At 47.0% G+C, this 16,628-nt stretch overlaps 1 protein-coding gene across 1 annotated transcript; it reads left to right on the top strand.

The window, feature by feature from the left end:
- The first annotated feature begins 11,474 nt into the window (after positions 1 to 11,474).
- Positions 11,475 to 14,711, top strand: LOC119363954 (sulfoquinovosyl transferase SQD2-like). The gene is made up of 8 exons (XM_037629330.1): positions 11,475 to 12,288; positions 12,395 to 12,468; positions 12,856 to 12,911; positions 12,991 to 13,074; positions 13,158 to 13,245; positions 13,416 to 13,493; positions 13,697 to 13,753; positions 13,982 to 14,711. The coding sequence occupies exons 1-8, from the start codon at positions 11,548 to 11,550 to the stop codon at positions 14,493 to 14,495; spliced, it is 1,692 nt and encodes a 563-aa protein (XP_037485227.1). The 5' UTR covers positions 11,475 to 11,547; the 3' UTR covers positions 14,496 to 14,711.
- The last annotated feature ends 1,917 nt before the right edge of the window (positions 14,712 to 16,628 follow it).

Here is a 16,628-nt window from a genome sequence, read left to right as displayed (position 1 = left end):
TTCACCCCACGCTATGACTCCCCGGCAACAGCGCCAGAAAAAGGTCTTGATGACCCGCAAGTATACGGGATAGTTGTAGCCTCTTTCGATAAGTAAGAGTGTCGAACCCAACGAGGAGCTAAAGGTAGAACAAATATTCTCTCAAGTCCTATCGGCCACTGATACGACTCTACGCACGCTTGACGTTCGCTTTACCTAGAACAAGTATGAAACTAGAGGTACTTTGTAGGTGTGATAGGATAGGTTTGCAAGATAATAAAGAACAAGTAAATATAAACTAGCGGCTGTTTAGATAAAGATGCAATAAAGTAAATATAGCGAGTGTGGAAAAGTGGTGGTAGAAGTTGTGAAATTGTCCCTAAACAATTGACTATGTTACTAGACCGGTAATCACTATTGCAATTATATTTGAGGGAGAGGCATAAGCTAACATACTTTCTCTACTTGGATCATATGCACTTATGATTGGAACTCTAGCAAGCATCCGCAAATACTAAAGATTCATTAAGGTAAAACCCAACCATAGCATTAAAGTATCAAGTCCCCTTTATCCCATACGCAAACAACCTACTTACTCGGGTCTGTGCTTCTGTCACTCACGCCACCCACCATAAGCAAATCATAAACATATTGCAAACCCTACAGCGGGAATCCCTCACGCTTGCGCGACACGAAGGGTACCATAGGACAGCACCAATAATAAAACATGCAACTCAAACCAATCATAGCAATTCATCAATCACCGATAGGACAATAGAAATCTACTCAAACATCATAGGATGGCAACACATCATTGGATAATAATATGAAGCATAAAGCACCATGTTCAAGTAGAGGGTACAACGGGTTGCGGGAGAGTGGACCGCTGAATATAGATGGGGGAAGGTGATGGAGATGTTGGTGAAGATGGCGGAGGTGTTTGTGAAGATCGCGGTGATGATGATGGCCCCCGGCGGCGTTCCGGCGCCACCGGAAGCAAGGGGGAGAGAGCCCCCCTTCTTCTTCTTCTTCCTTGACCTCCTCCCTAGATGGGAGAAGGGTTTCCCCTCTGGTCCTTGGCTCCCATGGCTTGGGAGGGGCGAGAGCCCCTCCGAGATTGGATCTATCTCTATGCTTCTGCGTTCCCAGATTCTACCCCTTCACCGTTTCTTAAATATCCGAAGATCCGTAACTCCTATTGGGGTGAATCTTTCGCCCAGATCTTTCTCATAAAATTAGCTTTATTGCGGCAAAAGAAGAGCGTGAACCGCCTTACGGGTGGCCCACAAGAGTCCAGGGCACGCCCAGGGGGGGAGGGCGCCCCCCTGTCTCGTGGCCACCCCGGACACCGTTTTGCGTTGATTTTACTTCCCAAAAATCATAAATATTCCAAAAAAATCTCCGCCCGGTTTTATCCCCTTTGGACTCTGTTTGATATTGGGTTTCTGCGAAACAAAAAACATGCAACAGACAGGAACTGGCACTGGGCACTGGATCAATATGTTAGTCCCAAAAATAGTATATAAAAGTTGCCAAAAGTATATGGAAGTTGAATAGTATTGGCATGGAACAATCAAAAATTATAGATACGGTGGAGACGTATCACCATCCGTTCGGCTCTAGGATCATCGGTGATTTGGATCACGACGAGTACGACTCCATCAACCCCATTCTCTTGAACGCTTCCGCTCGTGATCTACAAGGGTATGTAGATGCAGTCATCTCTCTCTCGTTGCTAGATGACTCCATAGATTGATCTTGGTGATGCGTAGAATTTTTTTTATTTTCTGCAAAGATCCCCAACAGTGGCATCATGAGCTAGGTCTATGTGTAGTTTCTATGCACGAGTAGAACATAAATTTGTTGTGGGCGTAGATTTTGTCAATTTACTTGCCACTACTAGTCTTATCTTGTTTCGGCGGCATCGTGGGATGAAGCGGCCCGGACCGACCTTACACGTACACTTACGTGAGACAGGTTCCACCGGCTGACATGCACTAGTTGCATAAGGTGGCTAGCGGGTGTCTGTCTCTCCCACCTTAGTCGGATCGGATTCGATGAAAAGGGTCCTTATGAAGGGTAAATAGAAATTGGCATATCACGTTGTGGTTTTGGCGTAGGTAAGAAACGTTCTTGCTAGAACCCTATTGCAGCCACGTATAAACATGAAACAACAATTAGAGGACGTCTAACTTGTTTTTGCAGCATATGCCTTGTGATGTGATATGGCCAAAAAGGATGTGATGAATGAAATATATGTGATGTATGAGATTGATCATGTTCTTGTAATAGGAATCACGACTTGCATGTCGATGAGTATGACAACCGGCAGGAGCCATAGGAGTTGTCTTTATTTATTGTATGACCTGTGTGTCACTGAATAACGCCATGTAATTACTTTACTTCATTGCTAAACCGTTAGCCATAGTAGTATAAGTAATAGTTGGCGAGACAACTTCATGGAGACACAATGATGGAGATCATGATGATGGAGATCATGGTGTCATGCCGGTGACAATGATGATCATGGCGCCCCGAAGATGGAGATCAAAAGGAGCAAAATTATATTGGCCATATCATGTCACTATTTGATTGCATGTGATGTTTATCATGTTTTTGCATCTTATTTGCTTAGAACGACGGTAGTAAATAAGATGATCCCTCATAACAATTTCAAGAAAGTGTTTTCCCTAACTATGCGCCGTTGCGAAAGTTCGTTGTTTCGAAGCACCACATGATGATCGGGTGTGATAGATTCTAACGTTCACATACAACGGGTGTAAGCCAGATTTACACATGCAAAACACTTAGGTTGACTTGATGATCCTAGCATGTACAGACATGGCCTCGGAACACAAGAGACCGAAAGGTCGAACATGAGTCGTATAGAAGATACGATCAACATGAAGATGTTCACCGATGATGACTAGTCCGTCTCACGTGATGATCGGACACGGCCTAGTTGACTCAGATCATGTATCACTTAGATGACTATAGGGGTGTCTATATGAGTGGGAGTTCATTAAATAATTTGATTAGATGAACTTAATTATCATGAACTTAGTCTAAAAACTTTTGCAAAATGTCTTGTAGATCAAATGGCCAACGCTCATGTCAACCTCAACTTCAACGCATTCCTAGAGAAAACCAAGCTGAAAGATGATGGTAGCAACTATACGGACTGGGTCCGGAACTTGAGGATCATCCTCATAGCTGCCAAGAAAGCATATGTCCGAGAAGCACCGCTAGGTGATGCACCCGCCCCAGCGAACCAAGACGTTATGAACGCTTGGCAGTCATGTGTTGATGATTACTCCCTCGTTCAGTGTGGCATGCTTTACAGCTTAGAACCGGGGCTCCAAAAGCGTTTTGAGCAACACAAAGCATATGAGATGTTCCAGGAGCTGAAAATGGTTTTCCAAGCTCATGCCCGGGTATGAAGTCCCCGACAAGTTCTACAGTTGTAAGATGGAGGAAAATAGTTCTGTCAGCGAGCACATACTCAAAATGTCTGGGTTGCACAACCGCTTGTCCCAGCTGGACATTAACCTCCCGGATGAGGCGGTCATTGACAGAATCCTTCAGTCGCTCCCACCTAGCTACAAGAGCTTTGTGATGAACTACAATATGCAGGGGATGGTGAAAACTATTCCTGAGGTATTTTCAATGCTGAAATCAGCGGAGGTAGAAATCAAAAAGGAACATCAAGTGTTGATGGTCAATAAAACCACTAGTTTCAAGAAAGGCAAGGGTAAGAAGAACTTCAAGAAGGACGGCAAGGGAGTTGCCGCGCCCGGTAAGCCAGTTGCCGGGAAGAAGCCAAGCACGGACCGAAACCTGAGACTGAGTGCTTTTATTGCAAGGGGAACGGTCACTGGAAGCGGAACTGCCCCAAGTACTTAGCGGACAAGAAGGCCGGCAACACCAAAGGTATATGTGATATACATGTTATTGATGTGTACCTTACCAGTACTCGTAGTAGCTCCTGGGTATTTGATACCGGTGCGGTTGCTCATATTTGTAACTCAAAACAGGAGCTGCGGAATAAGCGGAGACTGGCGAAGGACAAGGTGACGATGCGCGTCGGGAATGGTTCCAAGGTCGATGTGATCGCCGTCGGCACGCTACCTCTACATTTACCTACGGGATTAGTTTTAAACCTCAATAATTGTTATTTAGTGCCAGCTTTACGCATGAACATTGTATCTGGATCTCGTTTAATACGAGATGGCTACTCATTTAAATCCGAGAATAATGGTTGTTCTATTTATATGAGAGATATGTTTTATGGTCATGCCCTGCTGGTCAATGGTTTATTCTTAATGAATCTCGAACGTGATGTTACACATATTCATAGTGTGAATACCAAAAGATGCAAGACTGATAATGATAGTCCCACATATCTGTGGCACTGCCGTCTTGGTCACATTGGTGTCAAACGCATGAAGAAGATCCATGCGGATGGACTTTTTGAGTCTCTTGATTTCGAATCATTTGACACATGCGAACCATGCCTCATGGGCAAAATGACCAAGACTCCGTTCTCCGGAACAATGGAGCGAGCAACCAACTTATTGGAAATTATACATACTGATGTGTGCGGTCCAATGAGCGTTGAGGCTCGCGGTGGCTATCGTTATGTTCTCACCCTCACTGATGACTTAAGTAGATATGGGTATGTCTACTTAATGAAACACAAGTGTGAGACCTTTGAAAAGTTCAAGGAATTTCAGAATGAGGTGGAGAATCAACGTGACAGAAAAATAAAGTTCTTATGATCAGATCGTGGGGGAGAAATATTTAAGTCACGAGTTTGGTACGCACTTAAGGAAGTGTGGAATTGTTTCACAACTTACGCCGCCTGGAACACCTCAGCGTAACGGTGTGTCCGAACGTCGTAATCGCACTTTATTGGATATGGTGCGGTCTATGATGTCTCTTACCGACTTACCATTGTCATTTTGGGGATACGCTTTAGAGACAGCTACATTCACTTTAAATAGGGCACTGTCTAAATCCGTTGAGACGACACCGTATGAATTATGGTTTGGAAAGAAACCTAAGCTGTCGTTTCTAAAAGTTTGGGGATGCGATGCTTATGTCAAGAAACTTCAACCGGAAAAGCTCGAACCCAAGTCGAAAAAATGCGTCTTCATAGGATACCCTAAGGAAACCATTGGGTATACCTTCTACCTCAGATCCGAAGGCAAGATTTCCGTTGCCAAGAACGGGTCCTTTCTGGAGAAAGAGTTTCTCTCGAAAGAAGTAAGTGGGAGGAAAGTGGAACTTGATGAAGTACTACCTCTTGAACCGGTAAGTAGCGCAGCTCAGGAAGATGTTCCTGTGGTGCCTGCACCGACTGGAGAGGAAGTTAATGATGATGATCAAGGTACTCCGGATCAAGTTACTACTGAACTTCATAGGTCCACAAGGACACGTTCCACACCAGAATGGTATGGCAACCTTGTCCTGGAAATCATGTTATTAGACAACGGTGAACCTTCGAACTATGAAGAAGCGATGACGGGCCCAGATTCCAACAAATGGCTTGAAGCCATGCAATCCGAGATAGGATCCATGTATGAAAACAAAGTATGGACTTTGACAGACTTGCCCGATGATCGGCGAGCGATAGAAAATAAATGGATCTTTAAGAAGAAGACGGACGCGGATGGTAATATTACCATCTATAAAGCTCGACTTGTCGCTAAGGGTTATCGACAAGTTCAAGGGGTTGACTATGATGAGACTTTCTCTCCCGTAGCGAAGCTGAAGTCCGTCTGAATCATGTTAGCAATTGCCGCATACTATGATTATGAGATATGGCAAATGGACGTCAAAACGGCATTCCTTAACGGCTATCTTAAGGAAGAACTGTATATGATGCAACCGGAAGGTTTTGTCGATCCTAAGAATGCTAACAAGGTATGCAAGCTCCAACACTCCATCTATGGGCTGGTGCAAGCATCTCGGAGTTGGAACATTCGCTTTGATGAAATGATCAAAGCGTTTGGGTTTATGCAGACTTATGGAGAAGCCTGCGTTTACAAGAAAGTGAGTGGGAGCTCTGTAGCATTTCTCATGTTATATGTAGATGACATACTTTTGATGGGAAATGATATAGAACTTTTGGACAACATTAAGGCCTACTTGAATAAGTGTTTTTCAATGAAGGACCTTGGAGAAGTTGCTTACATATTAGGCATCAAGATCTATAGAGATAGATCGAGACGCCTCATAGGTATTTCACAAAGCACATACCTTGATAAGATATTGAAGAAGTTCAATATGGATCAGTCCAAGAAGGGGTTCTTGCCTGTGTTGTAAGGTGTGAAATTGAGCTCGGCTCAATGCCCGACCATGGCAGAAGATAGAGAAAAGATGAGTGTCATCCCTTATGCCTTGGCCATAGGGTCTATTATGTATGTCATGTTGTGTACCAGACCTGATGTAAACCTTGCCGTAAGTTTGGTAGGAAGTTACCAAAGTAATCCCGACATGGAACACTGGATAGCGGTCAAGAATAGCCTGAAGTACCTGAAAAGGACTAAGGATATGTTTCTCGTGTATGGAGGTGACGAAGAGCTTGTGTAAAGGGTTACGTCGACGCTAGCTTCGACACAAATCTGGATGACTCTAAGTCACAAACCAGATACGTGTATATTTTGAATGGTGGGGCAGTAAGCTGGTGCAGTTGCAAGCAAAGCGTCGTGGCGGGATCTACATGTGAAGCGGAATACATGGCAGCCTCGGAGGCAACACATGAAGCAATCTGGACGAAGGAGTTCATTACCGACCTAGGAGTTATTCCCAATGCGTCGGGGCCGATGACTCTCTTCTGTGACAACACTGGAGCCATTGCCCTTGTCAAGGAGCCCAGGTTTCACAAGAAGACCAGGCACATCAAGCGTCGCTTCAACTCCATTCGTGAAAATGTTCAAGATGGAGACATAGATATTTGCAAAGTGCATACGGATCTGAATGTCGCACATCCGTTGACTAAACATCTTCCGCGAGCAAAACATGATCAAGACCAGAACTCTATGGGTGTTCGATTCATCACAATGTAACTAGATTATTGACTCTAGTGCAAGTGGGAGACTGTTGGAAATATGCCCTAGAGGCAATAATAAAATGGTTATTATTATATTTCCTTGTTCATGATAATTGTCTATCGTTCATGCTATAATTGTGTTGTCCAAAAATCATAATACATGTGTGAATGCATAGACCACAACATGTCCCTAGTGAGCCTCTAGTTGACTAGCTCGTTGATCAATGGATGGTTACAGTTTCCTGACCATGGACATTGGATGTCATTGATAACGGGATCACATCATTAGGAGAATGATGTGATGGACAAGACCCAATCCTAAGCATAGCACAAGATCGTGTAGTTCGCCTGCTAGCGCTTTTCTAATGTCAAGTATCATTTCCTTAGACCATGAGATCATGCAACTCCCGAATACTATAGGAGTGCTTTGGGTGTACCAAATGTCACAACGTAACTGGGTGGCTATAAAAGTACACTACAGGTATCTCCGAAAGTGTCTGTTGGGTTGGCATGAATCGAGACCGGGATTTGTCACTCCGTATGACGGAGAGGTATCTCTGGGCCCACTCGGTAATGCATCATCATAATGAGCTCAATGTTACCAAGTGGTTGGTCACAGGATCATGCATTACGGAATGAGTAAAGTGACTTGCCGGTAATGAGATTGAAGAGGTATTGGGATACCGACGATCGAATCTCGGGCAAGTAACGTACCGGTTGACAAAGGGAATTGCATACGGGATTACTTGAATCCTCGACATCGTGGTTCATCCGATGAGATCATCATGGAACATGTGGGAGCCAACATGGGTATCCAGATCCCGCTGTTGGTTATTGGCCGGAGAGCGGTCTCGGTCATGTCTGCGTGATTCCCGAACCCGTAGGGTCTACACACTTAAGGTTCGATGACGCTAGGGTTATTAGGAAGACTTGTATGTGATTACTGAATGTTGTTCGGAGTCCCGGATGAGATCCCGGATGTCACGAGGAGTTCCAGAATGGTCCAGAGGTGAAGATTTATATATGGGAAGTTGTCATACGGTCACCGGAAAAGTTCGGGGTCATATCGGTATTGTACCGGGGCCACAAGAGGGGTTTCGGGGGTCCACCAGGAGGGGCCACCTCTCTCGGAGGACTTCATGGGCCATAGAGGAAAGGGAACCAGCCCTTGGAGGGCTGGGTGCATCCCCCCTTGGGCCCATGCGCCTAGGGTTGGGGGGGGAACCCTAGAGGGGGCGCCCCCCCTTGCTTGGGGGCAAGCCCCCTCCCCTTGGCCGCCCCCCCTTCTAGATCTCATCTAGAGGGGGCCGGCCCCCTTCCCCCTTCCCCTATAAACAGAGGGGCGAGGGGAGGGCTGCACGACCACACCTAAGGCGCAGTCCCTCCCCTCCCCAACACCTCTCCTCCTCCGTTAAGAGCTTGGCGAAGCCCTGCCGGAGTACTGCCGCTCCATCACCACCACGCCGTCGTGCTGCTGTTGGAGCTCTCTTCCTCAACCTCTCCCTCCTCCTTGCTGGATCAAGGCGCGGGAGACGTCTCCGCTCTGTACGTGTGTTGAACGCGGAGGTGACGTCCGTTCGGTGCTAGGATCATCGGTGATTTGGATCACGACAAGTACGACTCCATCAACCCCGTTCTCTTGAACGCTTCCGCTCGCGATCTACAAGGGTATGTAGATGCAATCATCTCTCTCTCTCGTTGCTAGATGACTCCATAGATTGATCTTGGTGATGCGTAGAATTTTTTTTTATTTTCTGCAACGATCCCCAACAGAGGTGGGGCCCTATTTTCAAAGCTCGAAAGGGGTGCGCCAGGGAGACCCATTCTCACCTTTTCTCTTTAATTTAGCCGCTGACTGCTTGACAAAAATGGTGATTAAAGCCCAGCAAAATGGCTTGTTCAAAGGGTTAGCGTCTGATTTGATCCCAAATGGTGTGGCTATCTTGCAATATGCGGATGACACGATCCTATGCTTCGAGGATAATCCTAGGAATGCTCTTAATATTAAGCTGATGTTATATCTTTTTGAAGTCATGTCTGGGTTGAAAATCAATTTTATGAAAAGTGAAATCTTTTCGATTCGTGCTGATGATACTACTATGCAAAAATATGCTGAGATGTTTAATTGCCAGATAGGTGACTTCCCTATCAAATACCTAGGCATGCCTGTGAGCCATGCTGGTTTGAAGTGTAGTGATTGGATCTTTGTAGATGGCAAATTCATCGATCATTGTGAAACCTGGATTAGTGAAGTTCTATCCATGGGGGAAAGGCTGATCAAAGTGAACACTGTGCTGTCTCATATTCCTACTTTTTACATGTCTATGTTTCTTTTGAACAAGACTACCTTGGAGAAGTGGGACAAACCCAGAAGAAAATTTTTCCGGCATAGCAAAGGGAAAAAGGAGGCTACCATATGGTTAAATGGAGCCGTATATGTCAATCCAAAAAGAAAGGGGGTTGGGTGTTAAAGACTTGAGGAAGCAGAATATCAGTCTTTTAGTGAAATGGTGGTGGAAGCTTGAGAAAAATAAAGGGCTCTGGCAAGATATAGTTAAGGCAAAAAACTTAAAGAAAACATCGGTTGCTATGGTAAAACACAAAGCCAGTGACTCACCTTGCTGGAAATCACTTCTAAAAGTGAAAGACCTTCATATGCTGGGTAGAGGTATTAATTTGAACAGGGGAGATGTGGCTAGACTCTGGCTTGATAGCCTGGATGGTAGAGTTCCTTTTAAAGACAGATTCCCACTGCTTTTTGAGACTTGTACTGACCAAAATTGTATTGTTGACAAATTTAAATGTCTTGATCAGATCTCCTCTTTTAGGAGGAGGATGTCTCCTGAGATGATGAAACAATGGGAGGAAATGAATAAAGAGATGTTAAATCTTAAGCAAAGTGATTGGCCAGATGAGGTTTATTGGAAACTGGACAGTTCGGGCAAATATACTACAAAGTCCATGTACACATGGCTAGAAAGGGATATAGCAGGATCTAACTTTAAATGGATTTGGGATGCAAAGCTGCCTCTTAAAATACAGATCTTCTTGTGGCAGATGGCACAGAATGCCATCTTGACTAGGGACAACATGAAAAAAAGATAATGGCCGGGGGATCCTTGCTGTTCTTTCTGTGACCAATTAGAAACAGGTCAGCATTTGTTTTCTTTGTGCCCTGTCTCCAGGGTGGTGTGGAGAACCGTAGGTTCCTTGCTTGGAACTGATTGCTGCCCTAACTCTGTCTGGCAATACTATGCGTGGATGTACAACTTCTTACTTGGGCTGGACAAATTATACACGATTGGCTTGGCTGCTATATGTTGGGCTATTTGGCTGGCCAGGAACTGAGCCACTTTCGAACTCAAATGGATTAACTCTCCATTTGAGATTGTATTTACAGCTTGTGCCTTTTTGATGTACTGGGCAGGTCTCCAGAAAACAGAGATAGGAGAGATGGTGAAAAAAGGAGCGGAGATGCTGAAGGAGAACACAACACATATGCTGCTGCTTTGCGGTCCCCCAGCTCCAGCTAGGGACAGACGTGATGGGAACTGAGGAAGAAGATGCTGCAGACCCTGATCAGTAAGCTTCTGGCATTTTTTTGCGAAAGAAAAGCCGTCGATGCATCCTGGAGACCATGCTGGATGAACAGGGTGGAGTTCTTCAGTCCTTGTTGTGGGGGTTCTGGTAGTTCATTTGGGGATGTTTTTGTTATGGCTGCTGTGGCCTGGTGCCTGATGGTGGTGTCTGTAAGACTTGTGATACTTTCCGTAGGTGTTCGTTAGTGCGGTTTTGGGTGACACCCAGGTTTTCGCCCCATGATCTGTTGTCCCTGATGAAAGGCGCAGATAGTGGGTTTCCTGGTGTTGCCCTAAACTCGCTTTTCCTCTTTCTCTCTAGCCTTGCTGGTTTCAGTTCCTGAGACATTGTATTTCTGTTATGAAAGTAATGGAAAAGGAAAAAGCCCGGTTCGAAAAAGAAAACTGGACAAGAAATAAAAAACAAAAGAGAATAAAAAAGGATTCTAACCAGTGCTCGCGTTCTAGCGACCGGATAAAAAAAGATTAATGGGCCTGCCCAGTTGCTATACGAGATAAGATGTCCTTCTAGCGAGAGAAGCTACCATCCTTCTGTAAGCAAGGCCCGTTTATTTATTTTTATTTTGAGATGAAGGCCCGTTTATTTTGCTTGAAGCAGAATAGCCCACAAAGGGATGATAGGGTCGGAAGGCCATTTGTTATCCAACAAATAAATGTCTCGTTTTCGCACAAAAAAAGAAGACGCAGGGGAGAACCAGTTGCTGCTTTGGTGAGTGGCTAGAACTCGGGAGCTGATTGGGTGGAATAGGATAATGAGATATCTCGTGGAACATGGGACCGAAATGTTTCCCGAGATTTGGCCTTTTCGATCTCTCAAACCGAAACCCAAAAGAGAGATGGAGCGCGCGTGTGTGATGCGGTCGCTCGCCTCAGTCACGGCTTGATGCCTTGATCAATTCGATTTTGCATTCGAATATGCTCGTCTCGTGTGGTTCGTTCGAATATGCCGGTGCGACAAAGGCCAAGGGCAAGTGGGAACCACTGACTTTCGTCCACTCCCTTCTCCAGCTCCAGCTCTTCTTTCTTCGCCTCGCGCGAGTGAGCGAGTATTCGATTCAACCAAAGCAAAGGAATACCGGAAGGGGATTAAATTGCCGCAAGGACGAGGCAAGGATGGCGAGGGCGGCGCCCATCCTCGCCGTGTCCAAACCGTCTCCTCTCCCTCTAATCGCCCCGTCGTCACGCCCCCGGGCTGGGCCCCTTCACCTGCATCGCCGCCGCCTCCTCCCACTCTCGCCGTCGTCGTCATGCAGCACCAGCACCAGCGCCTCTTCCTCCTCCTCGTCGCCGGTCTTGCTGCGGGACGACGAGCTGGACCACCAGGAGGAGCCCCCGCCCGCTTCGGAGGCCGACTCGCGGCCCCGCCGCATCGCGCTCTTCGTCGAGCCCTCCCCCTTCGCCTACGTCTCCGGCTACAAGAACCGCTTCCAGAACTTCATCAAGTACCTCCGCGAGATGGGCGACGAGGTCATCGTCATCACCACCCACGAGGGCGTGCCCGACGAGTTCCACGGCGCCAAGCTCATCGGGTCCTGGAGCTTCCCTTGCCCCTGGTATCAGAAGGTCCCGCTCTCGCTCGCCCTCAGCCCCAGAATCATTGGAGAAGTCGCTAGGTTCAAGCCCGACATTATCCACGCCTCTTCCCCTGGAATCATGGTACGTATGCTACTAACCAATCTCCTTTCTGTATTTCCACAATAAGAGTATTATTCAGTATTGGAGATTTCATATTTTCCCTTGACCAAGTGAATTAAATTCACAGGTATTCGGCGCCCTAATCATCGCAAAGTTGCTATGCGTCCCTCTAGTGATGTCCTACCACACCCATGTTCCAATGTGAGTTGACTTCCCTTCCTCTCTCACAAATTTACAACTCATATACACACCCGTTTCGAAAAAACAAAGAGGAAAAGAAACTGGGTTATGCGAGCAACAGAACTGCAACTTGAACAAAACTGAGAAAATATCTTCTCTTATCTAGGCCAACACAACTAGACCATTTAATTAATCCTCAGCTCCTAGCAGGAAAACACCATCCACGGTGTTATCTGCATTTTGTGAATGATGTCTACTCCCTCTGTAAACAAATATAAGAGTGTTTAGATCACTACTTTAGTGATCTAAACGCTCTTATATTTCTTTACGGAGGGAGTATAATCCTAGGAATTGTGGGTTTATTTATCCAGCTAGAGAGGCGAGCTGATCCTTGTTTATCTATGGCAGTTATATTCCAAGGTATACATTCAGCTGGCTTGTCAAGCCCATGTGGCTAGTTATAAGTAAGTTTTCACTTATGTACTGCACAAATGTATAACCTCCCTGAGACTAGCCAGCTGATACAATCTTCACATGCTATAGAATTCTTGCACCGAGCTGCGGATCTCACACTGGTACCATCAGTCGCCATTGGCAGGGACCTTCAAGCTGCCCGTGTTACAGCAGGTTTGCACAAACATACATACTGCTTCCATGTTATTACTTCTTTCCAGGTTCCAACATCTTCCTCTCATGGTGCATGATTCCAGCCAATAAGATACGCCTTTGGAACAAGGGCGTGGATTCAGAAAGCTTCCATCCTCGTTTCCGTAATCAGGAAATGCGGTCAAGGCTAACGTAAGTAATCTACTTTGCTCAGCTGGTCCATTTGTGATGCAGTTTCAATTATGCTAATGGGTTCTTGCCTCACCCAGTATGTCGAGAAAGCTGCATAATGAATCGATTTGATCAGATATATCTTTCATGTGACTAAGTGTGTTGCTTGTATGCTTCTTCTATTATGACAGGAATGGTGAACCAGACAAGCCACTGATAATCTATGTTGGACGCTTAGGAGTTGAGAAAAGCTTGGATTTTCATAAACGGTGAGCTCATGACGTTTCTGATTTTTAATGCTGCAGTGCAAACTGAATGGCGCGTGTGATAGAAACCTTACCTACCTCTCGTGTCCCCTTATTGTTACCATAAAGTTTTGTTGACATAATTTAGTTTTTTTTTTATCTAGCTAAGTCATATCTTGTGTTCACCAAGTGTCACTGCTGCTGACATTGGGTTCTACTTTTTCCAGAGTCATGGACCGACTTCCAGGATCAAGAATTGCATTCATTGGAGATGGCCCATTCAGGTGTGCATCGTTATATCATAGAAATTAGTTGACTTCTTCCTTCAGTAGAAAAAGCAATAATGGAGTTGATTTAACTGTTGAAATTTGCTAATTGCTGATTTATTCTCCGAAGAGACTCTCGCATATTGTCATGAAATTTGCTTCTTCTTTTATGTAATGAGAGACTGAAATCCTCTTGTAAGAAGAGTACACACCGTTGCCATTCTTAACATGTGCCTTCCACTGCAGGCCTGAACTTGAAGAGATGTTTTCAGGAATGCCTGCAGTGTTCACAGGGACATTGCAAGGGGAAGAACTGTCACAGGCCTATGCCAGTGGGGATGTGTTTGTGATGCCTTCTGAGTCAGAGACGCTGGGTTTTGTTGTGTTGGAGGCAATGTCATCCGGAGTCCCGGTGGTCGCTGCTCGAGCTGGAGGCATACCTGACATTATACCTGAGGATCAGGAAGGAAAGACCAGCTTTCTGTACACACCGGGTGATGTGGATGACTGTGTTGGGAAGGTTGAACTCCTGCTCTCCTGTGAAGAGTTGAGAGAGACAATGGGGAAGGCCGCCAGGAAGGAGATGGAGAAATTCGGCTGGAAGGCGGCGACGAGGAAGATTCGGAACGAGCAGTACAGCGCCGCAATTTGGTTCTGGCGCAAGAAGAGATCGCAGCTGCTGAGACCTCTCCAGTGGGTGTTCCGGAGGCTCTTCAGGCCTGCTCCTGCTCCTGCCCCCGCCATAACAAATCAGTCATAGGAGATTCGTTGTATTCAAGCCCTAGAATCAATCAACCATTCTGTTGAGTCCATCAGTTTGGTCAACCCGAAAGATAGAAAGATTCATGGGACACCTAATGTGAATATGTAATGCTCAATTAAATTGGAGCCAACAGAAGTAACTCCAGTTTGCTCCGGTGGCAAGTTGTAAATGTTATATACTGCTTGCTATTCGTTGACACCAGATTTTGGCTTACACAAGACCTCCTTTAACATGAAAGTTGTGGGTCTCATCGAGACAAACAACTTTGCTTGCGATCTCTAGCAGATCCTGCAACCGGCGTCCCACACAACTCCTATGATTGTGAATACCCATTAATTATTTTCAAACTTGAGCAAATGAGTTGAAGTTTGACAAGAAAACAACGTAATGAGTTACGGCTGTGTATATTTGCATAGAAGCTACTCCCTTCGATCCAAATTAGTTGACTTGAATTTGTGTAAATACGGATGTATCTATACTTGTTTAGTGTCTAGATAAATATGGGTCAAATAATTTGGAACGGAGGGAGTATATAGTTATGGATCCTCCAACATGTGGTATTTGGATTTGTCACACTATTCACTTTGGAACCCTCTTCCTTTCCCCTCCCGGGCCGCTCGCGCGGGCGGCTCCGGAGGAAAAAACATAGATCCAAGCGCCCCTCCTCCCGGAGAGATCCTGGCCGCCGCCGCCGCCGGCAGCGGCGGTGGTGGCGGCGCCCGGCCGCCAAAGGCGACGGGCAAGATCTGCACGCCCTGACATGGCTCCTTCGCGCGGGGGAGCACCGTCTTGCGGGCGCCGCGGCGGCTGGCGGTTCTGGTGCGGTGGCGCGCGACGGAGAGCACTGGAGGAGGAGCACAGTCGCAAGGTGGAGGGGCGGGGGTCTTCCTCGGGCGCCGGCGTGTGTGTCGGAGGCCGCGGCGCGGGGTCCCTGGCGGCTGCAGATCTCGGAATGGAGTGGTGACCGAGCGTGGCGGTCGGGAGTCGCGATGGTGTCCGGGGCGTGCGGTGTGCTTCCTGCCGGCGCCGGAGTGGCTCGGGGAAGGCAGCACCTTGGATTGCTGGTGGTGGCGCGGTCAGGATCTGGCCGGAGCTCGGCTCAGGAAATCGCAATGGGAGCGCCTTGGTGGTGCGTGCGTTCGCTGGAGGCGCAACCCGCTGGCTCCTCCCGTGCGTGCCCCTGGTTGCAGCGGCTTGGCTGGCTGCCGGAGTGGTTTGGCCAGCCCACGCCTGTGGTGCCGGCGGGTCTTGGCAGCGCCAGGGAGGGTGGCTTGGAGCTGGTGACGTTTGTCTTTCGACCGTGCAGGAGCTGGAGGTTGGCCGGCGTGCTCTCGGCTGTGTGATGGGTCGGTGTTCCGCGATGGTTTGGCCATGATGGCAAGGCGCTGCTGCAACGGCGGTGTAACCCTGACAGATTAGCCCAATCCTTGGATAGGGGTGGGAGGTGTGCGACTGTTGGATGAAAATCCTGCTCGCGTCTTCGGTCGGAGCTGGCGGCGCCTGTGGGTGTCGTTTCCCTCCTTGGAGGCGTCACTGAGGTGTGTCGGCATCTCCCCTTCTTGATCGGGGTGTGGTCTCCGGGCGAAAGCCTTGGTCCATTGTAGGACTGGCGATGACGACGGTGTGACGTCGTTACTCTGTTGAGAGCATCGTAGGTGGAGACTTGGCTTGCTGATTCTGTCTGGTGGTTCTCCGGTGCTTGCCGCTGGTTCGAGTCGATCTTCGTGGGCGCTATGTACGCAGCCGCCGGTGAATTGAAGACGATGGCTTTCTCGGGACCGACCGAGTCCCGCTACCCACCCGCCGTCTCCTCTTAGGCATTCAAAGGTGGTAGTGCGTTGGCAAGGAAAATCCGGTTGGAGTTGTTGCTCTTCGAGGTGACCGGTGCTTGTGGTGATGTGGCTAGATGATTGGTTTTGGGCAGGCCCTTTTGCTTGTGTTTGTAACTGTCGTGGTGGCTAATCTGTTGATTAGCTTCGGTGTGGAGTTGTGCTACACTTGTTGTACGCAACAAAACAAGATGTAGTTTCTTGTACTTGATTTCTGCCTTCTATAAAAATATGGTACGCCTAGGCGTACTCTCGAAAAAAAACATGTGGTATTTGGTTAGCATCTTTTGCTAGGCAAAAA

Source organism: Triticum dicoccoides, chromosome 2B (genome assembly GCF_002162155.2).
Source record: "Triticum dicoccoides isolate Atlit2015 ecotype Zavitan chromosome 2B, WEW_v2.0, whole genome shotgun sequence".
Lineage (NCBI taxonomy): Eukaryota > Viridiplantae > Streptophyta > Magnoliopsida > Poales > Poaceae > Triticum > Triticum dicoccoides.
The sequence above is the reverse complement of the archived record's forward strand: the minus strand, read 5'-3'. Positions and strand labels throughout refer to the sequence as shown.